The following is a 17,648-nucleotide window of genomic DNA, read 5'->3' as shown; positions in this document are numbered from 1 at the left end:
CTCTTCCCAGAAGGCAGCAGGGTGAACAGGCTGTGGCTGGGTGGGTACTGTCCTTTAGTATCCTTTGGGCTCTGCAGGCACCTCACCTCACAGATATCCCTGATGCTCAGGAGATGGGTACCAATGATCTTCTGAGCAGTTTTAATCACCCGCTGCAGAGCCCTCCGGTCCTGGGCCGTGCCCCCTTTGTTAGTGATGTTTCCAGTCAGGATGCTTTCTATTGCTTCTCTGTAAACGTTAACAAGAACTTGGCACATTCTTAAGCTTCCTCAAGAAAAAGTCGTTTCTGAGTTTTCTTCACCAGCGTGGAGATGTGAGACGACCATGTCAGGTTCTCTGTGATGCTGATTCCCAGGAACCTGAAACTGTTCACCTGCTCCACCTCAGCTCCACTGATGTAGACAGGAGTGTGTGTCTTTATCTCCTTCTTCCTGAAATCAACCATCAGCTCCTTAGTTTTGCTGATGTTGAGCAGTAGGTTGTTCTCTGAGAACCACTCTACAAGATTATGAATTTCTTCCCGATATGAAGTCTCAGCCTTGTTTGAAATCCGGCCGATGATGGCGGTGTCGTCCGCACACTTCACAACAGATTTCGCTCCATGTCGGGGGAAGCAGTCGTGGGTGTACAGCGTGAACAAAAAAGTGTCTGTATTTCACAAGCAATCCTTATTAGGTCAATGATTTAAAAACATAATTTATATCTACACAAGGACTTCACTGTACTGAATTTTGGTCTGACAAAAACATTAGTCTGGATTGGTCATGTTCTCAGTTACCATGGTTATCTTTTAAACTATGGCTATTATTTACAATTTAAAATCTGTTTTCACACACCAAAGTGTTTTTATTACCTCATCACAAAAAGGCTTTGGCGAGATATATTTCTAGATCAATAATTTCAATCATTGCAGGGTTTTGTGCAGCTACACTGGGGGAACGTGTTACCTCTAAGATCCCGGATACAACATGTGGACTAATCAACAACAGAAATGTGTCAAATAGAATATACTATATGCATGGCCTGTGCTTATTACCCAGATACCTCTGCAGCCTGCTTAACTCGGCAGTCAGTATTTACCAAATACAGTCCAGCAGGGTGCGGCCTTTAAAGTCCCAGGGTTGTTTAAGTTAGGAAAAACTCAACATGGAGCTCCTTTGCTGTCCTTCTCTGCCAGGTCTCCCTTTAAAAAGAGATATCTCAATTCTCCTGGTATAATAAAGGTTAAATTAAAAAATAAATAAACTGGTATAGGATTTGACTACATAACAGTATTAGTAGTGTATTATTATTATTAGATTCAGAGTTAACATATAATATACTACACACATTGGCAAGGGCCACCCTTTGCGGTGGGGACAAAAGGGCTCAGATCTAGGGGGTTACGATTCATTTTTAGTTCACGAGATGATGCACAATATTGGGTGCACAGGAACAAGATGAGCAGATAGTTGACACTATTTTGAAGAAATATTCAATTCTAAAATATATGAGTGAGTGGCTCCCCCACAACACTTAATTTCCTGCATTATGGTGATATTTTTTGCACAAGTTTATGGTGGAAATGTTTTATTTTATTTAAAGGGATTTTGTTTATACTTGTTTTTTTAGATTAAGTTTATCTTTGTTTGGACGATGCACATTTGTTTCTTCTATATTTAAACAGCAGTGCATGTTTTCGTAGTGTGCAAATAAGCCTTTCATTTGTCTTCTTACATTTCTTGTTGCTATTTTTCAGAAAGTGGTGGGGACATGTCCCACCTGCGCACACAGATGATAGTTTTAAAAATACTGATACATATTTAGATCAGTCGCAGTTTGCTCAGCCAGGAGGCAGCAGCAGCAGCAGCAGCAGCAGAAGAAGAAGCAGAAGAAGAAGAAGAAGAAGAAGAAGCAGAAGAAGAAGAAGGGTGCGTTCCAGTTGACATGGGAAGTCGGAATTTCCGAGTGTAAAGGTCAAAATTTCAATGGGAACGCCCCCTCATTGAACCGCACTTCCAGATCCGAGATGGCTGTCGGGGTATCAGCAGTTAGTCAAAGCTGTACTTATACTGTTTATTAGTGTATTAGTGTGACGTCATTCCCAGCTCCGACCTCCGAGGTAAATGGAACGCAGCATACGAAGAAGCAGAAGCCGACATGCGCAGTGCGGGCGGCTGTGATGGTGTCAGTGTGAAAAAGTGAACTCACAGTAAAAACCGGTGGGAACACAGTTAAGTCTCTCGGGGAGTTTAAATGGCGAACTCCGGCTGGTCAGAGAAGGTGCTGCAGCTCCTCCGCAGGATGAACAACTTTTACCTGCCAGGTGAGTTTAGTGACGCTGTTCAGGTGGAACCCGCAGTCTGCGCTGTGAAACCACTTCCGCCTTGTCTCCGCAGGTTCCTTCCGCGCGCACTGCTTCAGGTTTGAGGTGGACGGAGCTCAGGTGGGTTGGATTCCTCCTCATGTGGCCCCGCTGCTGACCCGGTACCCGGACGTATTCAGCCCGCCGCGCGGTGGCGCTGTGGCGCTTTGTCCAGGTCTGGACACCTACGGGAGGAGGTCTGAGGCTGTGGACGCGGTCCTGCAGACCCTGAGACAAGAGGACTTCCTCACCTGCCTCAGAGGATGGAGGGATGAGGTGAGACACACAGCTGTAGGACATTATATCAGGACCTGAGGAGAGACCGCATCAGTTATTAGATTATGTATTATAGCCACCAACTGAGGTTTGCACCTGGGCTTTTTGGGGTCTTTTCATGCTGATCTGTCTTTTGGTCCAATCAGTGCCTCTGTGTTTCCGTACCTACTGACCATGGTCTGGACTGTAAAGTGACCTGACACCTAAAACGACCCCACCTGTAACATATTGCCGTCTTTCTCTCCTCCAGCAGTACAGCGTGATGCAGAAGTTCTCTGACCCGCCTGTGATGTGGATGGAGAGAGCAGCTACGAGTAAGTGTTCATCGGATAAATAAATAATGTGTGTGTGTGTGTGTGTGTGTGTGTGTGTGTGTGTGTGTGTGTTTTATTGGAGCTGTTTGAGCTGACCATGGCGCTGCCTGCAGGTCTCTTCGGGGTGAAGCGGTACGGAGTCCATCTCAATGGTTACACAGTTGGTGAAGCCGGGGAGGTCAGCATGTGGCTGGCTCGGCGCTCCAACACTAAGCAGACGTACCCGGGACTGCTGGACAACGTGGTGAGTCCAGCGTCTACACACACAGTGAGGACAGGTGTGAGTTACCTTCCACAGGTCAATGAGGCTGATGTGTGTCTGCAGGCGGCGGGCGGTCTGGCTGCTGGTGTCGGCATCAAACACACTCTGATCAAAGAATGTCAGGAGGAAGCATGTATCCCAGCAGCCATTGCAGAGAGGGCTCATCCTGTCACCACAGTAAGGTGAGCGTCTGGGAGTTTACTCCCTTAGTCCTGAGTATCTCACACCCTGACGTCTCCTCTCCTTCTGTTACTATAAAACCAGTAAACCATAAGTGAGCCTCATGAACACTGTAATTTATTCTGACTCAGTCCCACAAACACCGTCCTGCTGCCCCAAACACTCACTACAGCACCACATGTGGATTCATCCACTGCTGAAAATAGTCCCCAACAGATGCTCTATTTCCTCCTGGAAATGGCTGAGCCTTTTTAAACATGAAACTATGTACAGTGGCAGGAAAAAGCGTGTCAACGCTTTGGAATTTCCTGGATTTCTGCACGAATTGGTCTTAAATGTGGGCAGTAGATCAGACCTGAACAACAGCCAAGAGGAATTCTGGACTATTCCTCCTTACAAAACCGTTTCAGTTCAGTGATATTCTTGGGCGCACTGGTGTGATCGCTCTCTTGAGTAGGATGGTTTTAGGGCATTTAATGGGATTTAAAAAAAAGCAGCCTTGCCCTTAAATAGTGTAAAGGTAAGGTAAATCAGAGTTTCTTCAGGACGCACTGGGACTGGGTGGGAATGCATCACAGCTTTGGTCTCTGTGAGGATTCAAGTCCTCTGGGGGGACCACCTCCATGTGCAGCATCCCTCTGATCCTGCAGGAACTTTTATATGAAACAAAGTGAAAGACTTCCATAAAGAACGACTTTTTCCCCAGCTACACTTACGAGGACGAAGAGGGGGTGTTTGCAGAGAGTCAGTTTGTCTTTGATTTGGAACTTCCTCTGGACTTCAAGCCCAAAGTTGGGGACGGGGAGGTGCATGACTTCTACCTGCTGCCCATAGAGGAGGTTCGTATGCTGAGCAGTGACCCTAAAAGATATCAGGAGATATGAGAGGCGTGTTCTGTGATGCTCCGTCCTGCTTTCAGGTGAAAGACCTGATCGCTACTGAAGACTTCAAACCCAACTGTGCCATGGTGGTCCTGGACTTCCTCATCAGACACTCGTTTATTGAGCCAGACACAGGTTTGTCACTCTGCAACATGCTGAAATCATGAATGATGCGATCAGCTGACCATGTGCTTTTCATTTCAGAGCCGCACTATCAGGACTTTGTGGCCGCACTCCATCAGACGTTATAGAGTCGAGGTGAGGACAAGGCCGCCGATCACCATTGTGCGCTCAGATTTTGCTTTAAGAGAAGTGAGCCTGGCACCTGGAGGCTGAACCAGAGCTGGGGGGGGGCTTGAACAGTGTGGTCCTGTTAGAGATAGACCTCAGACTGTTAAACTGTCCAGTGCTGTCAAGAAGCTGCTCAGAAGAAGCAGGGAGCTCCAGGTGTTCCCTCAACAGTTGCTTTACAGAGGAAGCCTCCTCCTCTTCTGATCCCAGCAGCTTCCTCCACAGCTTTTCAGGTGTCGATCCTCTCCTCACCCGCCCAGGTTCTCCTGATTGTGTAGTTGATTTAATTTTTCCTGAACTCCCTCAGCTCGTTCGGTATGAAGTCCAGGTTTGAGGTGTACGAATAATTATTAACATAATTAAGTATTAACATTGTTAATCCTGCAGGTGACTCCAATGAGAGACATTCAGAAACCAGGAGGCTGAGTGCAGACACGACATCTCTGCAGGTCATTCACTTCTTCTAATCTTATTTTGAAATTATTAAATTTTATATTTTGCCAACCCCCATTTACTGTACGTGAAATTATTAAACCTGTTTCAAGGTAACTACTGATTTAAATAGTCCATCTTTCAAACTTTACATTCGGCAGCACAGTTGTTTCCTTTGGTTTATTTGTACAGAGCACTTCACCTGTCAGCCCTGTGATAAAGAGACTGGATCAGTCGTACGAGGTCCTCCTGGAGGAGCGTCTGTTTTTGACTGTCAATTGATTCTGGCTGCACCGTTCAATAAAGTGAGAATATTTCACCTGACAGATCTGGTATCAGTTTGGCAGCACTGCACAAGTCTGAAATTACCTGAGAGGCATGATTTATAATAAGTTTGTGCAGAGACGAGGCGTGGGAGCAGAGTTTGGTCACTACCAGTTCCAATTTATTTCCATTAGAAGACATTAAAAAAGACGACTGGAGGAATGCGAGGAGACGTCTGCATACAAAAGAATATTCCTCTTACAAATAACCAATCCTTTAGGAGTCGCTTGCATTTCAAAATTTGACATATTTCATCAAAGTGTATTTACCACACTGACCTTTTTGTTTAAAACTGTGTGCAAATAATACAATGTAAGCCAGTAGAATATCACATAGTTAAAATAATATACGGCAGAATACGAAGCGGAAAAAGAGGAGCTGTAGACATCATCGACAACGCCCGGCACACAGCTCCTCTGTACATGTCAAAATAAAAGCTGCTATTTAAATAATAGAGTGTTTACACGGGGGGGGGGGGCTCTATTATAATGTCTCACATGCTTAAATTCAGTATAATGTACAAATTTCCACAGCACTTATTCCATCAGTACAGCTACTTTATTACTTAGCTACAGAGGCTGAACCTCAACACTCCTGCAAATGTTTCAAATTAAAAGCCTGCTGGTGACAAGGAAGCTCGTAATTTGACCAGCTGGAAGGCTGATGGTAGCTGAACAGCAATGATGGAAACTGTGCCGTAGGAATGTGCGTGATCCTGAATTTATCGAGACGAGAGGTGAACATGGAGGAAGTCTGCATCAACAGAAGATTAGAAATAAAGGCCTGTCTCTAATTATATATATATATATATATATATATATTTATATATATGTATGTCTGGTCTTCTGTGGAGTCAACGTACTAATTTACAGTAACTGTCTCCAGGAGATTACAATTTCATTAACCCTTTAATACCCGACTGGTTACAGTGTGTTTTACTGGTTACAGACAGTTTTTCATCAACAAGCTTGTGTAAAACAGATTTGTTGGTCTCATTACCGTCAATGCCAATAATTCTCAATAAGTCTCAGCTTTTTAAATGAGTGAATCAGATACTACAGGTCCATGGAACAGAAAGTTAGGGCGGGCTAGGAGACAGAAAAACGTACAGAACGACAGAAAGAAAAGCACGGTCACACTGCAAGCCATGTAAGTCTTCGATGCTTAAGGCCAGTTTATACTTGTGTCCAATCTACGCCGGAGCCCAGTGCGCACCTTCACAAAAACGTAACGACACGCTGCAGCAAAGCAGACCGCAGGAACTGGTGTGATTGGTTGGGTTGGTAGCGTCACCCAGGTGGTGCTCTGTGCTACAGACTGTCGCTGTGAAAGAAGCGACTGTAAAACGCTGTACACATTTTTTTGAGCACAACAACATTACGCTTTCAGAATTTGATCTGATGTGGAAAGTCCAGAAGAGCCACAGAATTAAATCATTTTACCCCTGTTTAAGTTAGCGGAGGGCTAAACAGGAAGTTCCTAGAACACAGCAACCCCAACACCCGCTAGCGTTTTTGCGGTGTAACTGCAGAGCGACGCAGACACCAACGCACAAGAAATGCTCACAATGGCGTGGCAGCGGCATAGACTGGACACAGAAGTATGAGTTGGCTTTTAGTCAGGCAGGTGGTCTGACCCCCCCGGTCTCTCCTGGAGCTGGCCTCAGCCATGGAGACCTACCTTTAGTACATACCCTCCCACATTTCCCTTCTCTTCACGTTTGATTTCACGTCTAATGAATCCTACAGATTGCAGTATTTTCAGTTGAAAGGACTTTAAAGTATCCCCCCCCCACCCCCCCTTTGGCCTGGTTTGACTTTTCATCCATAACGCCCCAACACAGAGGAGGGCTGGTTTTCTTGGCCTGGTTTGTTTCCCCCTTCCCTCCCGATCCTGTGTGACCAGACGCTCTATAGCAGAAGGCAGCCGCCCTTCTTGCCTCGTCTCTTGGCCTGCAGCGCCGCCCTGGTGGCCATCTCAAAGACCTCACGAACACCGTCCTTCGTCTTGGCTGAGCACTCTAAGTAACCGAAGGCATTGATCCGGTTAGCCATGTCCCTCGCCTCGTCGGACCTCACTGGTTCCTGTTTGGATAAACCAGAATCACAAAGGAAAATCAAACTTTCAGGATGTGAGCGTCCTTTTATTGAACAACACAATGAATAAAATCTGAATTTAAGGCCATAAAATATCTTAAATCTGATTTTGGCATGTCGTTAAAATTGATTGGATTATGAAGTTAACACTACTTTTATAAAGTTTAACTTCAATCTGGCTTTTAAATGTGTTTTTGGGAAAACGTCAGTATTGATCACGCTGTACAAACCAATAACCACTAATACAAACTGTGCAGCACAGTCAGAACTTATCTGCACACACCCAGCATATTGCAATGTGCTGTGTATGAGTAATAAGTTCATGTCAACTTTATCTAATGTGGGTAAATTCAACAAGATCTGGCTCGGGAACATTTAGTGCTTGGTTGAAGCTGAATTTGAATATGACGCTGCACCTTCTGCAACGCTCAAGTTAGGAACTTTGGGTTTAACAGATAAAGACACTAGTCTCATAAAGCCGCCGTAAAGAGCCTGCATCAAAAACCTGCCATCACCCACTATTGGTGTATATTCAAATAGGGGAGCAACAAATAATCAGCGTAGTTGGCAACAAATTTAATAATTGTTTCATGATGTCATCAGGCCGTTGCGACACCATCAGTAAATGGAGTGAAGTGATGTGAACAGTAAAGTTACTAAAACACCACAACATCAGCGGTGGTATTAACACCATGACAAGCTAAAACCTCTAAAGTGTGGGAGCATTTGACTCTTCACTCAGGCAAAAAGGTTGTGATTTGCAGCAAAGCCATCTCTCCTGGCCCGGGAGCACGTCAGTTATGCCGGAGCATCTAAAGAGGAGGCACATAACATCGGCTCACTGGATGGTGAAGACTCATCTCAGTAAACTAGTTTTCTAGCTAGCTATCTTAAATTTACAAGCCATGTTACTTCACGTTATGAGCTATAACATTTTCTGTACATTTTTTCCTTGGTCAATGGAATTGTTAATGGCATTGAGAGTAACCTAGCAAATAATTATTACACACAACGATCCTGTTCACTTTCCAGAAGTTCCCCAACTTTACAATCATAAACGATGCATCGCTCATAGCGACGTTTTCAGCTGGAGAACATGTTGCTGCCAAAGGTTGCTGCCGAGGGTGCAAGATTAGAGAACACTGGACAATGTGTTAGTTACCTTCTAAAGAGTTCTCCTGTCTATGTATGAGGTAGCGGCTAATCCGCCCCAGACTCCCTTAAAAGAAAAATCACAGTTTTGTGAGTTGTTGAGTTAGGGAAATCTATATAAACTTTGTGAAACGCTGTCTACTACAAAATCGTTATTATTGGACTCTGGTAAATCCGGTAAATGTAATGCATGATGTTATTCCTGTCTTTGTATGAATATAGTGTCAGTTTGTCCCTGTGTGTTGCAGTACCAGTGCGTAAGCTGTTCCATCACTAGCCAGCAGACCAGCTGCTCAGATCAGTGCTCGGCCCGCACAGCGCTGCGCACACAGTTATTTCTTACTCTGTATACCTGTTTGGTCCATGAAAGGACTGGATTTCAGTGGAACTTTTGGTTGCTGCAGCAGAAACGTTCATTAAAAGATTTATTTTTGAAAGCAGTATTCATTAGTTTGCCTTGACTGTTAATTAGCACACATTCCTAAAACAACCTCAAGTTAAGTTTAAAAGCTGACAGCTAAAGAGGCATTGTGTTATTCTGCGATTCCGTTTCAACAATCGATAGAACACTCGACTATCAAAATAGACGTTAGTTGCAGCCCTATATTCAAATCAGAGCATCACCGCTGAGCGACCTCCGGACAGTAAGAGTTAAAGAATAGAGCAATCAAGAAAAGAGAATTGTAAGGAGACAGAAGAAGAACAGCACAGGAAGTGCATGTTAGAGGTTAGAGGTTAGAAGTGTTATCAGAGGAGGAGCTTCTTCCAGCATCGTGGTGTCACAGATGAGAACATGGTAGCTAAACATCAGTCATATAAAAGCAACTGCTCATGTGAGCCGTTTCTAACCGTGTTCCCTGATTCATTAAACCTTCAGGTGTGGAAAGACGTGTCACATCACGCAATAAATGACTTTACTTTGCAAGTAATTCTGGCACTCCAATTTTCCATCATATCCTTGTATGGACATGGAATAGGTCTTAAAAAGTCTTAAATTAAACTAGTTCAAACCTGCAGAAACGTAATTGAGCACACACACACACATATACACAAATTTTATTTACATATTTAAAAACAAAGTTAATTTCTAAATTGATAAACTGATAATGAACATGTGTTTAGCGTGGTGGGGTTTGCCAGCTGACTGAGTTCCACCCACCTGCTTCATCTTGGCCAGCTCTCTGCGTGTGTGCTCATCGTTCCTCAGGTCCTTCTTGTTTCCCACCAGAATGATCGGCACGTTGGGACAGAAGTGCTTGACCTCGGGAGTCCACTTCTCTGGAATATTCTCTGCATCGGGAGTAAGGATGACACATTGAACACGGCAGACGCAAACAGAGGGTTTGTCAAAAGCAACAGCAGCAGAGGGGAAAGCTCACCCAGACTGTCAGGGCTGTCGATGGAGAAGCACATGAGGATGACGTCGGTGTCCGGGTAGGAGAGAGGCCTCAGCCGGTCGTAGTCCTCCTGACCCGCTGTGTCCCACAGAGCCAGTTCCACCTACAGCAGGACCACATGAACAGATCAGTACTAGGGCTGCAACAATTAGTCGATTGTAGTCGATCATAAAAATTCAACGACGTGAAATTTCATTGTTGATGGATCGTTACAAAGATGCCATTTAAGGGAGAGATAGCAATCTTCTTATTAAGAACATTTCTGGTTGTTCATTTCTAACTGCAATGCACTAAAAGGAATGCTGGGGGCAGTATCACTTCCACTGTCTGCCATGACTGCTTGACTGTAAGACTACTCATGAAGAAGAAGCACTGATACGAGAAGTAACGGAGTAACGGAGAAAGAGGCTAACAGCAGAACAGTTTTTGTTTTTACAAGTATTGTACGCTATTCCATCACTAAATGCACTTTTGAGAGGTTTTGAGTTGAGAAATCAACTGTGTAGAACTTGAAGATTGGCAGTTTTATGAAAGTTGATGGCGAATCCAAAATGTGCTCAACATTTTCGGTGTTGAGAAGCTCCACAAGCGCCAGCAAGGTTAGCACAGTGGCAGCTGGCTGGTGCCAGTCACGCCCACAGAGCGCCCTGGTCCCAGTTACACAAACCACTGCAGCAGCAACAACAAAGGAAAGGCCGCAACTGTAAGATAGTTTCTATGTTCGTACCTCTGTTATTCTGTCTTGACAATCTGAGTAATGGTTTAGCATTTTAAAGTAAATCAAAAAACATCTGGCTTGTGATGTAGCCTACAGAACATTCTCCACTTATAAAACTTATAAGCACTTTGGAAAAATAAAGTACAGAAGTACTACAAAAGGGGGCTGTTGCTTTATTATTCTAAACAGACATTACATTCTTAGTGTATCATTTTGGTTATAGTACTTACTTTTAATGTACTTTTATTTTATATAGTTTCAAAGCAAAAATCTTTGTTAAAAATTTTAAAGTTTTAAAGTTAAACCTTACTTGGCAATAAATCAGACTGTGAGCTTATTATTTTGGGTGATAAAGCCTGGCTGTTATGATTGATGTTGATGCTAGTGTTCATTCTGAATAGTAAACCTCGGTCACTTAATGGTAACATTAGCTAGTTAGGCTGTGTTGGAGATCAGTAATTCACTTGAAAGATATTTAATTAGTTAAATGGTTTAATTAGGGTTAAGGGGTGACAAAAATAATCGTGACTAGTCGACTAATCGAATAAATATTTAAAGGATTAGTGGACGACGAAGTTAGTCATTAGTTGCAGCCCTAATCAGTAGATCTTTATTCAGCTCAGAGGCAGCAGAGAGAGGTCGATTCTAACATTATGAGAGGGGGGCAAGTCACAACAGACATCCCCGATCAGCATTATGAAGCTCTCTAACAGATCATGCAGATGTGTGTGGGCTACATCTGTGGATGCGGATGGGACCCTGCACAAGAAACGTTAGTGTGAATGATTAGGATGTATCAAAACTATACAAAGAACTATGATTATCTGAAACTAAGCAGCAGTGTTGGAGCTTCTCACCGTTCTGTGATATATTCTGTTCCTGTTTTGCTTTGAAGTAGTAGTTAAATATTATTTAGTTACTTTGAGAGCTTATTATGGATTTTATGTGAACCTGTAAACATGACTGTACTCGTTTTTTGGGGTTTGTGGGTTCAGCACGTGAAAGAGGGCAGCTGCAGTGACAGCTCCGCCTCGACTCATGGAAAAGAAAGAGTAATAAATTTCTACGAAACGGTGTGCAACCATCGAACTTTTCAATCTAAAAGGAGGAAACACTTTTTAAATTAGCGAAGCACCTCAGACAGACTGAGTGGGTTTCAGCTCATGTTATATTAACAGCATATCCAAAGTGTTCTCCTTGTTAAATCCTTCTCCTGAAGTATGTTTTTTGTTTTGTCTGCTGCGTCACCTGGCCAACTGTTTGTGTGTTTATAACGGCTTAACGCTAAAGGTTACACTGTTTATAGCTCATGATAGTGGACTGTCGCCCTTACTGCTCAGTCTGTGTCATCTTTTATCAACACATAACGTTTTAAAAACATATTTCCGGACTAATGGTCCGTCACTATGTCTTTTTTTTTTTTTTTCACGTATTGATCTAGTTGTGACATCCCTAGTGCTTATTAATACTTTTGTTTTAAAGGTTCCTGGGCAGCTTGGGGAAGGACATTGTTGTCAGGTAAAGCAGAGGCGGGCACCGGGACAGGTTCATGGCTTATTACTTGTGTAATTTCACAAACTAAAAAATAAAGTAAAAACAACCTCAAAATCAAACAGGGAAGGTTTATTGTAGTTGTTTTACCAGAGCAAGAGAGGCTGTTTCTAAAATGGAAATAAACTTCATAAATCTTTCCTGGATAATAGACAAATTTTTCCCTGCGTAAGATTTGCTCCAGAGGATCCTCAATGGCCGTTTGAGTTTTTCCTTTTAATTTATTTCAAGAATAAATCAGCATTAAAAAACAGTGTTTAGGTTCCACAAAAAGAAAATATAACAACAGCTGACCAGTGACGATGTAAACACACGTCAGTGACCAGCAGGTGTTCATATGGAAGGTGAGGATCATGTTGTACTAAAGGAACAGTTTGAAAAATACATTTCTCCTCTTTCTTTCTGATGGTTACATGTTCAGATGGACTGTAAACAGAGATGGGGGCAGGGTGTGGTTAGCCTAGCTTAGCAGACTGGAAGCAGGGGGAAACAGCTAGCCTGGTTCTGGGATCTCGTCCAGAAACTGAAATGTAAAAATGTGCTTTTGTGATTTTAGGGGGGAGTTGCATGAACATGAGTTCCAAGGCCTACAAGGCCTGTAATCAACTGTCACTCCACAGGTAACGTATCCAGGTACAGATCACAGGTGGAGATGGGGCGAGGGAGTCACTTAGAGACCGAGTCGCCTTTTTTACTCCCTGACATCTACATCAGTCTGAGGCTCTGAAACTCTATGGTTCAGAGCCTCAGACTGATATTTCTCACTGTAACAAACAGCTTACCTGTTTACCATCCACCTCGATGTCTGCCACATAGTTTTCAAACACTGTGGGCACATAAACCTCGGGGAACTGATCCTTGCTGAATACTATGAGGAGGCAGGTCTTTCCACAGGCTCCATCACCAACTATCACCAGTTTCTTTCTGATTGCAGCCATCTGAAAGAAAGACAACAGAGTAAGGATCAGGGATGTTTGCAGCAGGTTCAAACATTTAAATTTTTTTTGGACAGTTTTCATCATGAGAAACAAACTATTGACCCACAAAGTCTGAACAGGCTCAACAGGAAGTGCTGGGGTGCGTTCAGTGAAGACATATTTTGCAGCGAACCAACGGCACTGTGAACACATGCTCAATAATCACATGATGCTCCTAAAATCTTGCTTAGTACGGCTGCAATGTTTCGTCACAGTTTATTTTTAGTTGGGCAATCAATTAATGTAAAGTACAAGTTCCCAGCTCTGCTCTTTGGTAACAGCGGTACTGCTGCTAACATCCTGTCTTCTCAGGTGGTCTAACCAGGTTTTCAGACCATCCACAGCCCTGCATCGGGAACACAGCGTACGGGGCTGCGCTGGTCAGGCCGTGTCGCTAACATGACCAGCAAGGTGATGAGACAGGATCCAGGAACGCCAGTCTGAGTTATGGATCCATGTGTTTGTAGGTTTATCAGACATATTACACTCTTCATGTTACAGCAGTAATCTACCAACTAGGGCTGCAACTACCTATTATTTTCATAGTCAACTAATCTGTTGATTATTTTTTTGATTAATCAATTAGTTGTTTGGTCTGTAAAATGTCAGAAAAACATGTTAATCATTGTTTCCTAATGACGTCCTAAAACATCTCGTTTTGTCCACATCCCAGAGATGTTCAGTTTAATGTCATAAAGGAGGAAAAAATAGAAGATATTCACATTTAAGAAGCTTCAATCAGAGAATTTCTCTGACTCAAACCGATTAATTGATTATCAAAATGGCTTGCGATTAATTTAATAGTCGTAAATCGTTGCAGCTCCACTACCAGGCATGTTCGCTTACATGTACATGAACCAATGGTTTGCTCACTGACGGCAAATTTGAGCCAGCTTAAACCTCCTCCTGGACTTCCTGGAGGTCCCAGCTGACACGAGTGACGGGGCTGCGATATTCCACGCAGTATGGTTGTTGGTTTGAACACAGCGTGAAACTCAAAGTAAAGCCCGGGCGACTGTACCTCCACTACTTCTTCTGTCTCACGTATACGATGCTTTCGCCATCAATAGTGTTTCTGATGACCTCCAACTACCCAGCTGGTGCATGTTGCACTTTACACAAGAGGTAAACGTGACCTACTTGTGTCACTAGAGGAAGTCACCAAATTCATTCACCCTCTTAGAAAAAGTGAGGGTGTGAGCACGCTTCATGGCCATCCATCAGATATTTGTCAAATTATTTCACTGTAGACCAAAAGCTGATCGATTTCAAATAAATATCTAATTGCGATTATTTTGACTGATATTGCAATTGCCAAACGGGTTCTGTACCTAACAAATATGTTGTCTTAAGTCTGTAGAATATGATGTAAAGGCCAGGACGTCTCTGCAGCACGGATATATTTAATTTAAAATGATATTTAGACACACATTTGGCCTTTAACAAATATTGCACCTCCTGTGATTTGAAAATTGCAGTAGGCCATACTGCGATTTAGATAAGATATTTAGCTAACCACCAGTGTTTTATTTGATTGTGGCACAAAAAAAACATCCACATAACAAACATGTCCAAACCTTCCCCAGAGCAGGTCTCACTATAAACAACACAAAAACAGCAAAGACAGGGAGAGGCTTTCCCCTGTCCAGGTTAGACTGCTGCTTACACTAAATCTAATAAACAAAACACATGACAATAAATCACAGTAATACGTGATAAACGTGATAACTAGCACACACGTTATTCCTTATAAATGTAAATAAACGTGATATCTTGGATAGAAATATCCTTTGTATCTTAAAATGCTGATAAAAACTAATAATCTCACCTGAAGCTTCAAATTTGTACCTAAATAAAATCCAAATATAAATGTTTAGTGGGAGGACCTGCTACTAATTCACATTCAGATTACCTGTTATAGAAACACCACCTTTGTGAGCTGTATAAACTGTGTTAACGGTGGTTTTAGTGATAAAGAACAGTACCGGGGCGTTTGAGCTCCTTAGCTAACATTTTTAGCATTTGGTAAGTTTACGTTGCATTATAACTTCACTTCCTCCCTGCTGTTTACCCCTGATGTAAACGGTTGTTGTATCTGTCAACCGAACCTCTGCTGAATCCCTTCACCTTACAGATAACCTGCCGTCCTAATGTTCCCTCAGTTTATATTAATACTCTTTTATTCGGAGTAGCAGCTAACTTCCAGCTAGCAGCAGTTTCCATTCCATCTAAGGAGGCTAACTGTTAGCTTGCTAACTTTGCTTAGTTTTTCGGCCTCTTGTCAAGCCGGAACATTTAACATTTTGAGACCGAAATTCATCGTTTGATTCTAGCAGCTACGCCGACACACGAAGCAAATAAACAGAGATATATTCTGAGTTATTATTTAAACGTAACTTTACCGTTTTATCAAAGATACTCGCCTTTCTTTAGTTTTCCTGTCGGACCTAACAGCCCCGCCTCCGACAAAACCACGACGCTTGCGCCCGCCTACACGACATACTTTCAGCCAATGGGACACGGCGAAATCCTGAGTTACGGGTCTGTTAGCCAACCGATATCGTACATATCGCCTGTTCTACCAGACAGAAGACGTGAGCGCTGTTGGCCCTGGGTGCAGCCTCACAGGGAGGAGTCCTTGTTCCTGTTAGAAAACAACCCTTTACATTTACTCATCTGGCAGACGCCTTAATCCAAAGCGACTTTCATTTGCGGAACAACATACAAGCATCAACAAAGCACCAATACAGCAAGAGATCTACAAGTGACAATAGATACTAGTAAGAGCTAATAGCACGAATGGCATCTATGGGTTAAATACCTTTACGTCTTCTTCCTTATTTTATATTCTCGGTGAACATACTATATTAAAGGCATGTGTGTTGCTGACTCTGTTCCTAAAGAATACACTTAAAATTCAAATAAATGTGATTTATTAAAGATTAAGATTATTAAAGATTTTAAGTATATTAAGTGGTGCTCTCTAACAGCAGGTACATATTCATTATAGTCATTATAGTCAAAGAACTGCAATATGCTCCGTTAATTTCAAACCAATTGTAGAATAAGAAAGAAATAATATATATATAGGCTAGGGCTCAGCAATAAAACAATAATGATAATTAGGCTACAATGTTCCTCAATAACAAAATATTAATAAATGTTTGATTTAATTAATTTGAATCACAAACAAATCAGCACTTAATTTCTCTATTAAGATATTTATTTTTGTTGAGGAAAAGGGACTGAAAAAAGATTTTGATTAATTTTACTCGTGCATATTTGTTTGTATCATAATAGTTCTGAATGTTCCGTCTCAGTTTTGTGAAGTGATCCACTGGTTGGCATCAAGTGTTCTGACCATAAAAAAAAGTTTAAAACCATATTAACCATCTGGTTTCTTCAACTTTCACTCAGGAGCAAAAATCAGCCTTTAAACCTGAAAGAAATAATGATATGACATTTGTTATCATCATAACATTTTTGGCCATATATCGCCCGGCGCTAAAGCAGGCCTAATGGTTGTGAAGAGATGTGAAGTGTAAAGGGGTTTACTTTAGCGTCACCCTATTAAATACCACATTTAAATACTACAATTTGGTGTTAGATTTCCATAAAGTTTGAAGACTTGCAAGAGACAGATTTTAAAAACAACGGTCATACTAGAAGCAGCAGAGGCTGAGATATTCAACTTTTAAAGTCATGCTTAAATAAACTGGATCCTACACCTCCCATGATGCACCAGCATCTCTTCATTAGAGCCTCTCTGCCTGTGTTCAAACACGTCTTCAGAAACTCCATGACAGATGTTTGTAACACAGGCTTTCTGCCAAAACATCTGTAATCTCCAAGTCCAAGCTGAGAAACCCTCAGAAAGCCATCGGGGTTATTTTATCATGGAGGACGCTGCTCCAGAGCCTCGTCCTCACAGGGAGGAGGCCATGTTTGGTGCTATCGGGCCTGTGCAAAGACCAAAAACATTTGCTCCCTGACTGTGCTGCTTTTAACACACATACACTATTTTGCCAAAAGTATTAGGACACCCCTCCAAATCATTGAATTCAGGTGTTCCAATAATTTCCATGGCCACAGGTGTATAAAATCAAGAACTTAGGCATGCTGACTGCTTCTACAAACATTTGTGAAAGAATGGGTCGCTCTCAGGAGCTCAGTGAATTCAAGCGTGGTACCGTGATAGGTTGCCATCTGTGCAATAAGTCTGTTCGTGAAATTTCCACACTACTAAATATTCCAACTGTTAGTGGTATTATAACAGTTAGTGGTATATAAAGTGGAAGCAATTGGGAACAACAGAAACTCAGCCACGAAGTGGTAGGGCACATAAAAAAATGGCCAAGCAGCTGCATCCAAGCCTTACATCACCATGTGTAATGCAAAGCGTCAGATGCAGTGGTGGAAAGCACGCCGCCCCTGGACACTAGAGCAGTGGAGA

At 42.5% G+C, this 17,648-nt stretch overlaps 3 protein-coding genes across 7 annotated transcripts in view; 1 reads left to right on the top strand and 2 right to left on the bottom strand.

Annotated features, from left to right (window-relative positions):
- LOC123975031 (glucocorticoid modulatory element-binding protein 2-like) overlaps positions 1 to 2,329 on the bottom strand; it is a 19,825-nt gene extending 17,496 nt beyond the window's left edge. Inside the window, exon 1 of the mRNA XM_046056122.1 lies at positions 2,191 to 2,329. The gene's annotated coding sequence lies outside the window, so the exon portion shown is untranslated. The remainder of the gene's footprint in view (positions 1 to 2,190) is intronic.
- On the top strand, positions 1,931 to 5,304 carry tpk2 (thiamin pyrophosphokinase 2). 4 transcript variants are annotated; one of them, XR_006825901.1, is made up of 9 exons: positions 1,931 to 2,305; positions 2,379 to 2,620; positions 2,871 to 2,934; positions 3,048 to 3,378; positions 4,083 to 4,215; positions 4,296 to 4,392; positions 4,462 to 4,515; positions 4,936 to 4,997; positions 5,173 to 5,304. XR_006825901.1 is itself a non-coding variant. In XM_046055508.1 (9 exons), the coding sequence occupies exons 1-8, from the start codon at positions 2,236 to 2,238 to the stop codon at positions 4,506 to 4,508; spliced, it is 900 nt and encodes a 299-aa protein (XP_045911464.1). In that variant the 5' UTR covers positions 1,936 to 2,235; the 3' UTR covers positions 4,509 to 4,515; positions 4,936 to 5,304. The 4 variants fall into 4 exon arrangements, 3 of the variants coding, with proteins under 3 accessions (XP_045911462.1, XP_045911464.1, XP_045911463.1); XM_046055508.1 differs by having other exon boundaries at positions 1,936 to 2,305; positions 2,874 to 2,934; positions 3,048 to 3,178; positions 3,260 to 3,378; positions 4,936 to 5,304; XM_046055507.1 differs by having other exon boundaries at positions 1,939 to 2,305; positions 3,048 to 3,178; positions 3,260 to 3,378; positions 4,936 to 5,304.
- A 99-nt stretch (positions 5,305 to 5,403) lies between these two features.
- LOC123974672 (rho-related GTP-binding protein RhoA-C) lies at positions 5,404 to 15,764 on the bottom strand. 2 transcript variants are annotated; one of them, XM_046055510.1, is made up of 5 exons: positions 15,619 to 15,764; positions 13,001 to 13,156; positions 9,932 to 10,052; positions 9,712 to 9,842; positions 5,404 to 7,388 (listed from the first exon to the last, which is right to left on the bottom strand). In XM_046055510.1, the coding sequence occupies exons 2-5, from the start codon at positions 13,154 to 13,156 to the stop codon at positions 7,215 to 7,217; spliced, it is 582 nt and encodes a 193-aa protein (XP_045911466.1). In that variant the 5' UTR covers positions 15,619 to 15,764; the 3' UTR covers positions 5,404 to 7,214. The 2 variants fall into 2 exon arrangements, with proteins under 2 accessions (XP_045911466.1, XP_045911467.1); XM_046055511.1 differs by having other exon boundaries at positions 15,598 to 15,676.
- Between the last annotated feature and the right edge of the window lie 1,884 nt (positions 15,765 to 17,648).

This window comes from Micropterus dolomieu, linkage group LG08, assembly GCF_021292245.1.
Source record: "Micropterus dolomieu isolate WLL.071019.BEF.003 ecotype Adirondacks linkage group LG08, ASM2129224v1, whole genome shotgun sequence".
Classification (NCBI taxonomy): Eukaryota; Metazoa; Chordata; class Actinopteri; order Centrarchiformes; family Centrarchidae; genus Micropterus; species Micropterus dolomieu.
This window is presented reverse-complemented; position numbering and strand designations above follow the sequence as displayed.